The 14,558-nt window shown below is 54.5% G+C and overlaps 1 protein-coding gene across 2 annotated transcripts in view; it reads right to left on the bottom strand.

Moving 5' to 3' along the window:
- Positions 1 to 14,558, bottom strand: part of COL5A1 (collagen type V alpha 1 chain) — a 200,135-nt gene that overhangs the window by 131,227 nt on the left and 54,350 nt on the right. For both annotated transcript variants that reach the window (XM_054174209.1, XM_054174210.1), the window contains exons 3-4: positions 14,016 to 14,229; positions 12,140 to 12,302 (exon numbers count right to left, since the gene is read on the bottom strand). In XM_054174209.1, the coding sequence (XP_054030184.1) occupies positions 12,140 to 12,302; positions 14,016 to 14,229 (377 nt within the window). The remainder of the gene's footprint in view (positions 1 to 12,139; positions 12,303 to 14,015; positions 14,230 to 14,558) is intronic.

The following is a 14,558-nucleotide window of genomic DNA, read 5'->3' as shown; positions in this document are numbered from 1 at the left end:
ATTCGCTCAGGGAAGGCATCAAAGAGCAGGAAGAACCTGGCTGCGACATTGCAGAGGCAGGAGCAACAGTGCACAGAAAGTCCCAGCCACCACCAAACCCAAATTCTCTCCTCTTCCCCACACTTCTTTCTTGATTTGCTTCAGTGGCCAAGGCTCTGTTTGCTCAAGCAGACCTGACCTCCTGAACCACAGCCAGCACAGGGCTACGTGTGGAGAACAATGAGCCCACGGTTAGACTGCTTCTCCCTTCCCCCCCAGCCGCCGCCGCCACCTCCTCCCCTTCTCCATGTTCTTGGAGGGAAGAGCAAACACACATCCCCACACAAATCCCCATCCAAACCTTCTGCACAACTCATTAGGAATACCCTCCTGCAGCTGCCACCCCCCAGGGGGATGTGTTTATCGGTGAGCAGGCCTCCCTTGGATGCCGCTTGGGAGGGTCCGAGGCGCCGCACCTGCACGCTGGGGATGGCTGCAGCGGGGCGAGGATTTTCCTTTGGGTTTTGGCAAGCAGCCCAGGCTGCTTGGAGTGGGGGGGGAAGACCCCAACCCACCACCAAGGAAAAAAAAAAACCCACCCTAAACTAAAATAAAACTAAACCAAAAAGGCCTCAGCATGTGTAAGGAACATGTGCTCCGGTCGGTGGTGCCTAAAGCAGAATCGCCGAGGTTGGAAGAGACCTCAAAGAGCATCGAGTCCAACCTGGCACCACACACCTCATGACTAGACCATGGCACCAAGTGCCACATCCAAGCCCTTCTTGAACACCTCCAGTGAGGGTGACTCCACCACCTCCCTGGGCAGCACATCCCAAGGGCCAATCTCTCTCTCTATGAAGAACTTCTTCCTAACCTCCAGCCTAAACCTCCCCTGGTGCAGCTTGAGACTGTGTCCTCTTGTTCTGGTGCTGGGTGCCTGGGAGAAGAGACCAACCCCCACCTGGCTACAACCTCCCTTCAGGTAGTTATAGACAGCAAGAAGGTCTCCCCTGAGCCTCCTCTTCTGCAGGCTAAGCAACCCCAGCTTCCTCAGCCTCTCCTCCCAGGGCTGTGCTCCAGACCCCTCCCCAGCTTTGTTGCCCTTCTCTGGGCACCTTCAAGTGTCTCAATGTCCTTCTTAAACTGAGGGGCCCAGAACTGGACACATTATGACAGGGGAATGGCTTGAACACCAGGCCAGCTAAGAGGCTTCTATGTTTGCATGGTTTTTTTACTGCCCTGGGTTTCCTCTGTCCTCCCTTCCTGCAAGAGGCTGTGCAGAAAGGGCTGGCCCAGAGAGATGCCAGGCTTCAAGCACTGTCCTCCAAAGCCACCACAGGAGGTGTTTAGGAAGAGACTGGATGGGGTGCTTGGTGCCATGGTTTAGATGGTGTTGGATGTTGGGTTGGGGCACCATGATCTCAAAGGTCTTTTCCAATCTGGTTAATTCTATTCTATTGACCTAATTTTCAATGAATTGTTGAATCATTGGGCTTGGAGGAGACCTTTGAGACCATCGAATCCAACCCTTAGCCCAGCACTGCCAGGGCACCACCAAACCATGGCCCTCAGCACCCTTCCAAGGCTGGAGTCTCCACTACTGCCCTGGGCAGCCTGTTCCAGGACATGACAACCCTTTAGGGGAAGAAATTGTTCCTCATGTCCAACCTAAACCTCCCTCAGGGCAACTTGAGGCTGTTTTTTCTCATCCTACCTCTTGTTCCTTTGGAGAAGAGCCCAACCCCCACCTCACTCCAGCCTCGTTTCAGGGAGCTGTGGAGAGCCAGAAGGTCTCCCCTGAGCAGCTCCCCTGAGCTGCTCCTCCCCAGCCCTGTTCTCCACACCCTTCACCAGCTTGGTTTTCCTTCTCTGGACCCACTCATGTGCTTCTTGGAGTGAGAGGCCCAACCCTGAGCCCAGTACTCAAGATGCAGCCTCGTCTCACCAAGGGGGGAAAAAGAAACCCTCACTTGAAACATCACCTTGGGGACTGCCAGGCTAACAAGAACACAAGCTCACCTCCCTGCCTGCCCACATTCTGGCAGAGCTCAGTGCTCACCATCCTCCTCCTCATCACAGTGGCTCTGCCACCAGTTTGGCACAGACAAGCCTGGACTGTCTCTAACCCTTTGCTCCAACAAGGCAAATCAGTGAAGCATTTTGTACACAGAAGAGGTTTGGGGTTCCCCCTCCCCGCCCCCATCTCTAGGATTCTGTTCCAGAAATTGACTTTTATGCAAATAAGGCTAATTGGTGTCACCTCCTCCCCACACTGCAAGGCTCCCAGGTTAGCAGGGAAGGGGATCCATGTCCCCACAGGGGCTGGTGGCAGGCTCTCTGCTCTCAGTGTTCACTTCTCCATATGGTGCAGCCACGCTGCCAATAAAGTTCAGCTGGAACCTTCTCCCCACTACCACCACTCTTTGGCTTCTCCCCCATGCTCAAGCTGAGGGAAATCATCTTTCCCAAACATGCCCCACTCCTTCTCCTCCTTGGTGTCTTCCCCACACACTCCAGCTCCCTTGGTGGTGCCTGGAGCCCTGTCCTGCTGCCTGCTCCCTTCAGACAACCGCATCCACAGCGCCACTGGAAACCTTGGCATGATGTCACCAGAGAGGAGCAGCTTTCCAGCATTACATCACCCTGTCTGGGCTCAGCAATCAGCCTTCTGCTCCTCAGAGTTTCCATGGAAGAAACTGAGCCCCCTCCTCTTTCCTCCCACTGTCCAGGGTTGGGGGGGGAAAGGAGGGAGGGGGGCAGCCAACTACAAACGAAGCCATCAGTGCAAGAGTAATGACACTACACCTACCAGCATCCATCATGGCTAAGCAGCCTGCCTGGGCTGCTGCCTGCCAGCATTTAACTGCAACACTCTGCCAGGGGGATGTCAGGAGCAACCAGACACAACTCTGCTCCCCAAACCCCACGGTCCCCACGCGGGATGGAAATGGTTTTGAAGGATGAGCTTTGCCTTCCAGAGAACGCTCAGGTTTTCCTCCTCAGCGGTTACAAGTCATTACCCTGCTCTGCAGGAGGCACAGCCCAGGCCAGAGAAAGCTGGGCAGCAGCCTGCCTGTCCTCTCCATGCCATGGCCCAGGAGAGCAGTGAGGCAGAGCTGCCTGACAGAGCTCAGCATCCCCCTCCGCTGACAGTTCCCCTCCAGGCTCCCATTCTGCATCCTTGCCCGTGCCCTTCCAACCAGCAAAAGCTCATCCAAACCATCTAGCCTGCAAGTGTCCCTGGAAAGGCAACCATCAGGCCCCAGGCTGCTCATTTGAGCCATCATAAACCACTTGCTTAGTTCCCACTTTGGTAGCTCCATGAGTGACGGCACATGGCTGTTGTGACCTCTGCCCAGGAACAGGCAGGGAAGTCAGCAGCTCCTCAGAGCAGGGGAGCTCCCATTTCACTCCTCTGCTGGACACAGGGACTGTGAAGTGATTTGGATGGCCACCATTTCCCCTTATTGCCACCTGAAGCAAGATCAGTAGGGCACAGGAGCCAGCATTCTGCCTTCCTTTTTAGTTCCATCCCTGATTGCAAAGGCCTGGATTGCTCCCACTGACCCATCACAGAATCACTGCAGTTAGAAGAGACCTTTAAGATCACCAAGTACAACCATTCTCCAACTACACATTGGCCACAGCAGCCCCATCAAGTGCTCCAGGATGGGGGCAGAGTGCCTGGAGAGCAGCCAGGCAGAAAGGGACCTGGGGGGTGTGGTTGAGAGTAGGCTGAACATGAGCCAGCAGTGTGCCCAGGGGGCCAAGAGGGCCAATGGCATCCTGGTCTGCATCAGGAAGTGTGGCCAGCAGGAGCAGGGAAGTCATTGTGCCCCTGTGCTCAGCACTGGGTAGGCCACACCTGGAGTCCTGTGTCCAGTTCTGGGCTTATCAGGTTAGGAAAGAGGTTGAGCTGCGGGAAGGTGTCCAGAGAAGGGCAAGAAAGCTGGGGAGGGGTCTGGAGCACAGCCCTGGGAGGAGAGGCTGAGGGAGCTGGGGTTGCTTAGCCTAGAGAAGAGGAGGCTCAGGGAAGACCTTCTTGCTCTCTCCAGCTCCCTGAAGGGAGGTTGTAGCCAGGCAGAGGTTGGTCTCTTCTCCCAGGCAGGCAAGCAGCACCAGAACAAGAGGACACAGTCTCAAGCTGTGCCAGGGGAGGTTTAGGTTGGATGTTAGGAAGATGTTCTACACAGAGAGAGTGATTGCCCATTGGAATGTGCTGCCCAGGGAGGTGGTGGAGTCCCCACCATTGGAGATATTTAGGAGGAGACTTGATGGGGTGCTTGGTGCCATGGCTTAGTTGCTTAGGTGGTGTTGGATGATAACTTGGACTGGATGATCTCTGAGGTCTCTTCCAGCCTGGTTTATGCTATTCTATTCTGACCTCGATCCAGCCCACCAAACCTGACTGAGGTCCAGATGGCCAAACTGCCAATTAGCCAAGAAATCTGCCTGAAACCCAAGAGTGCCAGCAAAGTGTAGGCAAACAATCCCCCTGGTGCTCCCACCCCAAACTCTCCCCCTTGTCCTCGCTGCCACCTGCCAGCTGGAGGTCAGCCGACGGGGCGTCAGCTGGGCTTTGAAACCGACCCACCTGAAGCACAGAGCAGCTTTTACAAGCTGTTTTGCAATTCTTATTCTGGATCTGATCCTGCTCCTCTCCTTGGGCCAGACATGCTGATAAAACCAGATGACGTCCCTGGGCACCTGTGTAAGATGATGCTGCGCAGGAGGCTCTGCCAGCTGCGGCCGAGGGTCGCGGCCGAGGGGGGCGAGCAGCCTGCGGCTGCACGGCTTGGGCTCTGGACCCTCTCATTGCAAACCCATCCAGAGGTTTCATCCTTCAAGCACTGGAGACACTTTCTAGGCAGCATTACTCCTCCTGGAAGAGCCCAGCTCTGTGATTTATTCCACATGTCTCAAGTGCACCGTTTTTTGGTGCTAAAGAAGCTCCCTTTAAATAGCTACCAGGGTGGGGGGAGGGAGGGAGGGAAGAAGCAGAGGAGAGCTGACGAGAAAACCAGCAGCTAACTGGAGAATTATTAGGAGGCTGGGGAAAGCTGCAGACATCTTCAATAAAGCAAGCTTAGTGCTGGCTCAGGACGTTTTCTTTTCCATCATCTCACACCTTGGGAGATGCTGCTGGTGTAAGACATTGACTCCTTGCACTCCCTGAAAGGCTCGACAGCAAAAGAGGTGAAATCAGATTTGGCAGGGCCAGGAGAGCAGGCAGCCAGGGAGTGTAAATGAGCTCCTCTGAGCTGTCTGCTGAGGTAGGGAAGGAGCAGGAGGATGCATGCACCTGAGGTGCCTCTTGACAGAGAGATTCAGGCTGGGTAAAATCCTTGATAACCAAAACCAAACAACATCAATAAGTAAATAAATGCTTTTTAAAGGGTGACAAAACCTTCCTGAGAGGGAGCTCTGCCCAGTTCCTGCCTGATCTAGTGTGGGGTGTCCCTGCCCACGGCAGGGGGGTTGAAACTAGATGATCCTTGTGGTCCCTTCCAACCCTGACTGATATAATGACATAGGGAGGGAGGGAGGAAAGGAGGGAGGGAGGGAGGGAGGAAAGGAGGGAGGGAGGGAGGGAGGAAAGGAGGGAGGGAGGAAAGGAGGGAGGGAGGAAAGGAGGGAGGGAGGAAAGGAGGGAGGGAGGAAAGGAGGGAGGGAGGAAAGGAGGGAGGGAGGAAAGGAGGGAGGGAGGAAAGGAGGGAGGGAGGAAAGGAGGGAGGGAGGAAAGGAGGGAGGGAGGAAGGGAGGGAGGGAGGAAGGGAGGGAGGGAGGAAGGGAGGGAGGGAGGAAGGGAGGGAGGGAGGAAGGGAGGGAGGAAGGGAGGAAGGGAGGAAGGGAGGGAGGGAGGAAAGGAGGGAGGGAGGAAAGGAGGGAGGGAGGAAAGGAGGGAGGGAGGAAAGGAGGGAGGGAGGAAAGGAGGGAGGGAGGAAAGGAGGGAGGGAGGAAAGGAGGGAGGGAGGAAAGGAGGGAGGGAGGAAAGGAGGGAGGGAGGAAAGGAGGGAGGGAGGAAAGGAGGGAGGGAGGAAAGGAGGGAGGGAGGAAAGGAGGGAGGGAGGAAAGGAGGGAGGGAGGAAAGGAGGGAGGGAGGCAAACTCTGACGACAGTGCAATGAAATCTGGGATTATCAAGCACAGTGACAATTGGGTTTGGGGGGTGGTGGGGGGAGGTTTTTTAGGTGTAAACAAGGCAGATGATGCAAAGAGAGTTGGCATTTCAACCCCAGAGCGACACAGCACCTGAACGGCACCAACGTGCCTGCTGAGAGCACTGAAGAGCCTATTCTGCTTTGTCTTGCTGAGCCTTGAAACGCTCAGCAGCCCTAAGAGCACCTCTGGCATCTTGCCTGGGCTCTCTGGCTCACCCCAGCACAAACTGCTTCCCCCCCTCCCCATTTCTGATGTCTTGATTTCACCACTGCCCTTCAGAAAAAGAAACACCACCAAAACACAACACAACACAACCACCACAAAGGAGGAAAGCAAAGGAGAGAGCCTCATCCTTTCAGCATCATCCAAAGCCCAGCACCAGCCCAGGACAAGCTCTGGCAGAAGCTAACAGCAAATACTGTGTCAGCCCCTCACGGCTTCACTGTGCCTTGGCAGAACTCTTGTCTGCAGGCTCACAGATTGCATCGGGTTGGAAGGCAGCCCCAAAGGTCATCCTGTCCAGGGACAACTCCAACTAGATCAGGGCCAGGAGTCCAAGACCTTCTCACTTTGCACCCTTTTTTTGGCCAGGATCAGAGGAAGCCACTTGGGTTTACAGTGCTAACTAGAGCAATGAGACAGTTACTGTGCCCAGGTGGAGGAAACAAGCTCTACTTGGCACCAGAAGAGCTAAAAGTAAAGGATATACACCTTAAAAGAAGTAATAGAGAATAGAATTAACCAGGTTGGAAAAGACCTCTGAGATCATCAAGTCCAACCTGTCACCCAACACCATCTGATCAACTCAACAATGGCACTAAGTGCCTCACCCAGGCTCTTCCTAAACACCTCCAATGAGGGTGACTCCACCACCTCCCTGGGCAGCACATTCCCATGGCCAATCTCTCTTGCTGGGAAGAATTTCTTCCTCACCTCCAGCCTGAACCTCCCCTGGCACAGCTTGAGACTGTGTCCTCTTGTTCTGGTGCTGCTTGCCTGGGAGAAGAGCCCAACCCCCACCTGGCTACAACCTCCCTGCAGGGAGTTGCAGAGAGCAAGAAGGTCTCCCCTGAGCCTCCTCTTCTGCAGGCTAAGCAACCCCAGCTCCCTCAGCCTCTCCTCGCAGGGCTGTGCCCCAGACCCCTCCCCAGCTTTGTTGCCCTTCTCTGGACACCTTCCAACATCTCAACAGGTTGCTCAGAGCCTTGCTGAGCCTCACCTTGAATATCTCCAGGGAGGGATGGGGCCCAAACTACCTCCTGGGGCAATCTGTTGCACTGTTCCACCACCCTCATGGTGCACAGCATGTTCCTAACCTCCAATCTAAATCTGCTCTTCTCTGGTTTCAAACCATTGCCTCTCCTCCTATCACTGCAGGTCTCTGCAGCCTTCTTGTAGCCCCCTTCAGGTACCAGAAGGGTTAGGCTCTAAGGCCACCCTGGAGCATTCTCTTCTCCAGGCTGAACACCCCCAGCTCCCTCAGCCTGTTCTCATAGCAGAGGTGTTTCAGCCCCCTGAGAATTTTCATGGCCCTCTTCTAGACCCACTCCATCAGGTCCATGTCCTTCCTGTGCTGAGGGCTCCAGAGCTGGACTCAGTGCTCCAGGTGCAGCCAAGGCTCCTCCAGCCAGGTGCTCCCTACCAGCACAGCAGCCTCCCACAAGAGCCTCCTCCTGACAAATGCAAAGGCAAAAGGGTGCAGCCAGCAGAAATATGGAATGCATCATGACCTGGGGCTTTGCCAAGGGCTGAGCACATTTCATTCTATTCCTCAGCCCATGGCTGTGAAGTTCTGGTCTGCAGAGGGATGCTGAGCAGCCAACCCCGGGCTGGGCCACACACTGCTGCAGGGCTCGACCTTCTCGCTGTGGGACTGTGTGAAATGTGTCAAAACACCTTTGCAAAGGGGTTAAACTCACCTAATCCAGCTCAGAGACAGCAACATTTACCTGCCACAGACGCTGTGCAGCACTTTCCATGCAGAGAGCCCCTCCAGCTGTGGGTTATGGGATCTCTCTGCTCGCTGCTGTAATCCAGCCACACTTCTGGGACTGAAACGCAGCACCAGCGACCTTACTGAGCCAGGACCTGAACTCTGTTTCAACCCACATCTGCTAAATCAGAGCAACTGCCTCAGCCCAGGGCTGGCTGAGCTGCTTTTTGCACCAGACCACCAAGGCAAACAGCAAGGTGGGGAAACTCAGCCCATGGGGAGGTGCCATCTGTGTGGTGCTGGGACACGGAGGTCATATAGATTAGGAGAGCTGCATGGCTAATGGAAGGGCTAAGCATCTCCAAAGCTGTGCCTGGGTTTGGCTGGGGATGGAAGAGAGACCACATGCAATGTTGAGTGCTCACCCTGATGGATATGGATATGGATATGGATATGGAATGGAATAGACCAGACCAGACCAGACCAGGTTGGAAGAGACCTTCAAGATCAGCGCGTCCAACCCATCATCCAACACCACCTAAGCAAGTAACCCATGGCACCAAGCACCCTATCAAGTCTCCTCCTGAACACCTCCAATGTTGGTGACTCCACCACCTCCCCAGGCAGCCCATTCCAATGGGCAATCACTCTCTCTATGAAGAACTTCTTCCTAACCTCCAGCCTAAACCTCCCCTGGTGCAGCTTGAGACTGTGTCCTCTTGTTCTGGTGCTGCTTGCCTGCCTGGGAGAAGAGACCAACCTCTGCCTGGCTACAACCTCCCTTCAGGGAGCTGGAGAGAGCAAGAAGGTCTCCCCTGAGCCTCCTCTTCTCCAGGCTAAGCAACCCCAGCTGCCTCAGCCTCTCCTCCCAGGGCTGTGCTCCAGACCCCTCCCCAGCTTTGTTGCCCTTCTCTGGACACCTTCCAGCAGCTCAACATCTTTCCTAACCTGAGGAGCCCAGAACTGGACACAGGACTCAAGGTGTGGCCTACCCAGTGCTGAGCACAGGGACAGAATGAGTTCCCTGCTCCTGCTGGCCACACTGTTCCTGATGCAGGCCAGGATGCCATTGGCCCTCTTGGTCACCTGGGCACACTGCTGGCTCATGTTCAGGCAGCAGTCAATCAGCACCCCCAGGTCCCTTTCTGCCTGGCTGCTCTCAGCCACTCTGCCCCCAGCCTGTAGCTCTGCCTGGGGTTGCTGTGGCCAAAGTGCAGCACCAGGCACTTGGACTTGTTGAATGCCATCCTGTTGCACTCTGCCCATCTCTCCAGCCTGGCAAGGTCCCTCTGCAGAGCCCTTCAGCCCTCTAACTGACCAACATCTGCTCCCAGCTTGGTGTCATCTGCACATTTGCTGATGACTGTCTCAATCCCCTCATCCAGATGATCAATGAAGATATTAAAGAGCTTGGGGCCCAGCACTGATCCCTGGGGGATGCCACTGTTTCTCTGACTCCAGAAATGATCAGCTTCCCAGCAGAATGTAACTTTGAAGGGCTTACACCCAATTCCCATTGTTCTGAGCCACAGTTTCCTCCCCTCTACAGTTTCTGCTGAGGCTTGCAGAAAGAAGAAAGGAGGCCCAAAAGGAAATGAAGCTGTTGAGATATGAAGGAAATTAGGTTATAGCCCACTGCCTTCATGAAGCCCTACTATGTGCAGTTTAGAGCTGCTGGTAGCCTGACTGGGGGTAAAGACACTGAAAAGCCTTTGTCTGCTGAGGGTGGCAAGAGGAAAAGACAGGACAAGCAGCAGGCCCAGAGAGGGTTTTTCAGAGGCAGGCTGTATAATATCAGCACATCTGTTATAAGACAAAGGGGAGGGGAAAATTCTTGCTAGTGATCCAGTGCTCAGTAAGTGCCTGCAACAACCTCGTGGCTGCATCTTGCACCCACAACAGGCAACAGGCTCCACTGGGGGGGGGAAGGTTTGCTCCATTCTACCCCACCTCCCCCCAGAGCAAAGAGGTATCACAAGGTCTCTGAGCTTGTACCCCTGGAAAAGTCTTTTTTAGTCCTTTTCAGTCCTTGGGAAGGGCTGAGTGGAGCTAGGAGAAGATTGACATAGAATTGTCAGGGTTGGAAGGGACCTCAAGGAGCAGCCACTTCCAAACCCCCCTGCCATGGCCAGGGACACCTCACACTACAGCAGGCTGCTCACAGCTACATCTAGCCTGGCTGCAAAAGCCTCCAGGGATGAGGCTTCCACCACCTCCCTGGGCAACCTGTGCCAGGCTCTCACCACCCTCATGGGGAACAACTTCTTCCTCACATCCAATCTCAATCTCCCCATTTCTAGTTTTGTTCCATTCCCCCCACTCCTATCCCTCCCTGACACCCTCAAAAGTCCCTCCCCAGCTTTCCTGGAGCCCCCTTCAGATCCTGGAAGGCCACAATTAGGTCTCCTCAGAGCCTTCTCCTCTCCAGACTGAACAACCCCAACTCCCTCAGTCTGTGCTCAGAGCAGAGCAGCTCCAGCCCTCTGCTCCTCCTCGTGGCCCTTCTCTGGGCACCTTCCAGCACCTCCAGATCCTTCCTGTTGTCACCTCTGTCTGTTCCCTTTTCAGGCAGCCCTAAAGCCAGGGCAGCATTAAAAGCCACCTGGGAGCATCTCAGGCTTCAGGAGCAGTCATGGAAGTGCAGTTACTTTGCAAAATGAAGGAGCCTGAAGTGCAGGTTTCTCATCCAGCTTGGATGTGATACCAAACCCTTTAAGTGTTAGATCTCTGGGTGCATGCAGCTCCCCTTTCCTGCAACAAATCCCCCACGTGCTGAGACGTCTGGCAGAGGCTCCAGCACTCACAAAGGGACACTCCAGTGCCCACTCAACCCAACTTTTACTTTCCCTTTTCAATTGTTCAGCTTCCCAGGGAACCTCAGTCAGCTCCATGCAATTTAGAGACCCAGCTCTAACTGCTCCAGCAGTGGGATTTTGGCAGCAGCCCTCAGCCCATGCATTCCTGCTCTGTTTACAGCAGGCCAGCTCCCAGATGCTGGTAATGTTAAACAGACTGGAACTTTCCTTCCAAGTGACAGCAAGCTGCAGACGAGAGCTGGCTTGGCTACAGCTTTAATTACCCAGCAGTGGATGCTCCCCATCCCTTTGCTGGGTGGGGGAGGCCCAGGAGATGCAGCTCTTCCCTCCCCACAAACACAATAAAAGGAAGGAGATAAGGATCAATGGGTCTTGGTTTACACTCCATTGCACCGGTGCTGATTTCAGGCAAGCAATTGTAGCTTGCAAGGAGGATCAGGGACAAGATTCTCCTCCTCCTCCTCCTCCTCCCCATGAAAGCCTCAGAAGTGCAGCAGAGCAGAGAAGTTGAGCTCGCTGGAGAAATGCATGCATTAAAGTGGCTGCTGAAGGATGGGAAGAGCTTTCTGCCATATGTACCTTATCTATAAATAATCCCCTATCTCTCAGCTCAAATCAGAGCAGCTCATGGGAACATTCCACCCATCAGGCTTCTGGTTGGCTTTGATCAAAGCAGTTGCTGTGTGGGAGGCGACAGGGCTGCCAAGCAAGCTGCTGAGGAGGGTCCCTTTGTGTCGCAGTGCAAGGAGGCAAGAACCAGTGGCCAGCACATGGGGAAAGAGCAACTCCCTACAGCCTCAGAGTGAGCTGTGGCTTGCAAGGCAGCTGCTTTCCTCAGCCTCCGTTTGCTGCCCCTGCAATGGAGTTCATCTAACTCATAGCCCAGGGATGAATCAAAACCTCTGGGAGCCCTTCCCACGCTAAAGAAGCCGAGAGCATCAGAGCTACAGGCCTGCAAGATCCCAGCACAGGGGCTGGTCTAGAACCCCAGGAAGGCCATGAAACCACAGAACCAGAGGAGCTTGCTCCAACAGGCAGCCTGGGTCAGTGCTCCCATCCTTGCCACAAGAACCACTTTGCCTGGTCACAATCAAACCTTAAACTGACGTGAAACGATGCAGGGCGGCGTTCTGGGACACAGACATCCAAAAAGCAGCTCCAGAAACGAGCTGCAAACAACTTCAGCAGCCAGAAGCCAACTCCTCATCTCTGTGGCCCATCTCCAGAGCTGCCTCACTGTCCTGACTCACCTCAAAGACTTCCTCATCCAATATCCTCGTTCCAAACACAATGATGCCGTTGACGTCGATGATGGGGTGGTCGCTCCTGTCCAAGAACTTGGTGATCTTCTTTTTACAGTCCAAAATCAAGGTGACATTTTTCTTCTGCACACTGAGAGCTACCCTGTGCCACCTAGAAGAAGACAGGCATAAAATGTGTCAAACAGAGCCTCGGGATTCCGAGCAGCAGCTGACAATGAAGCTGTCACAAAGCGACGCTCGGCGCACCTTCGATGCCGGCAAACGTCGAAAGCATCCAAGGGCAGAGCTAAGGATTTCATCTGGGACAAGGCAAATCACACTGCTCACTCCCTTGCTCACCCACCTCATACACAACACAGAATTAACCAGGTTGGAAAAGACCTCAGAGATCATCAAGTCCAACCCAGCACCAGCTGATCAACTCAACCCTGGCACCAAGTGCCTCACCCAGGCTCTTCTTAAACACCTCCAGGGATGGGGACTCCACCACCTCCCTGGGCAGCACATCCCCATGGCCAATCTCTCTTGCTGGGAAGAATTTCTTCCTCACCTCCAGCCTGAACCTCCCCTGGCACAGCTTGAGACTGTGTCCTCTCGTTCTGGTGCTGGGTGCCTGGGAGAAGAGACCAACCCTCACCTGGCTACAACCTCCCTTCAGGGAGTTGGAGAGAGCAAGAAGGTCTCCCCTGAGCCTCCTCTTCTCCAGGCTAAGCAACCCCAGCTCCCTCAGCCTCTTCTCACAGGGCTGTGCTCCAGACCCCTCCCCAGCCTCGTTGCCCTTCTCTGGACACCTTCCAGCAGCTCAACATCTTTCCTAAACTGAGGAGCTCAGAACTGGGCACAGGACTCAAAGTGTGGCCTGACCAGTGCTGAGCACAGGGCAGAATGACCTCCCTGCTCCTGCTGGCCACACTATTGCTGATCCTGGCCAGGATGCCATTGGCCTTCTTGGCTACCTGGGTCTGCAAGAGGCTCAGTAGGGACTTTTACCAAGACAAAGTGGTTTCTTAAGGCCCTCTGCAGCAAGTCAATGGTGTTCCCATGCTTGTGTCAGATGATTTCCATTGACTAGTCTGAGAATCACATTTTTTACACATATTGTATTTATTCAAAGGGTAAAGCTCAAGAAAGGGGCACTTGGAAGCAGCCTCAGGGGTGTATGTATATTTATCTACTATTAGATGCATTTCCCTGAGAAGAGGGTGGCCAGCAGGTCAAGAGAGGTTCTCCTCCTCCTCTACTCTGCCCTGGTGAGGCCACATCTGGAGTACTGGGTCCAGTTCTGGGCTCCCCAGTTCAAGGCAGACAGAAAACTACTGAACAAAGCCCAGAGGAGGCTACAAAGATGCTGAGGGGCCTGGAGCATCTCTGTGAGAAGGAAAGGCTCAGAGCCCTGGGGCTGTTGAGCCTGGAGAACAGCAGCCCCAGAGGGGTTCTGCTCAATCCTCATCACTACCTACAGGGCTGGGGAAAAGAGGCTGGGGTCAGGCTCTTGCCAGTGGTGCCCAGTGACAGGAGAAGGGGCAATGGGCACAAACTGGAACCCAGGAGGTTCCACCCCAACAGGATTAGAAGCTTCTTTGGTGTGAGGGTGCTGGAGGCCTGGAGCAGGCTGCCCAGAGAGGTTGTGGCGTCTCCTTCTCTGCGGAGACTCCAACCCCACCTGGCCACTGTGCTCCTGGGCAAGCTGCTGGGGGTGGCCCTGATTGAGCAGGGAGGTTGGAGTGGATGATCTTGGAAGGGCCCTTCCAACCCCCACCACGCTGGGATGTGAGCATGACTCCTCTTTCACACAAGGTTCAACATGCTGCCAGCAAGACACACAAGGAACAGGTTTGTCCTTTGGGCACAAAATGTCACTTACTTGCCATCTGCAAGGTTAATGCCTCTAAAGAGAGGATAGTCTTCTGGGCCTGGCTTTCCTGTATGGTCTTCATACAGGAATACAGGAGATCTACCCATCTCCACACCAATTTGCTGGATCCCTTGCTCATTGTAAATTGAGATCAAGAAGGACTGACCTCCTTTCTTCGCTTTTACAGTGGTTAAAATGGAGAAGTCCTCTGGGAAGGGGGAAGCTGGAGTGGAAAAAGCAAAGAGGTTAGTCAGGTTTCCTGGAAAACACAGCCTCCTGGTGTCTGACAGCCCCTGGGGATGCCTCTGGTTTGTCCTTCCAGATGTGTGCACACCAGCAACCCCCCCCTTGACAAAGAGCCAGGCGGAGAGCTGGCTTTCCCCCAAAGCCTTTTGCAGCACGGGGTTGGGATGGGCTGCAGCCCGAAGCAGAGTGATCTGCAGTGGCTTTGGTTCAGTGTCCCCTCACAGGCTACCTGCTCTAATGGCACCTGGAAGCCCCAGGCAGAGAGCTGAGCAGCTCTGATCGTTCTGCTCTGACCACAAAGCCTTT

This window comes from Dryobates pubescens, chromosome 29, assembly GCF_014839835.1.
Source record: "Dryobates pubescens isolate bDryPub1 chromosome 29, bDryPub1.pri, whole genome shotgun sequence".
Classification (NCBI taxonomy): domain Eukaryota; kingdom Metazoa; phylum Chordata; class Aves; order Piciformes; family Picidae; genus Dryobates; species Dryobates pubescens.
This window is presented reverse-complemented; position numbering and strand designations above follow the sequence as displayed.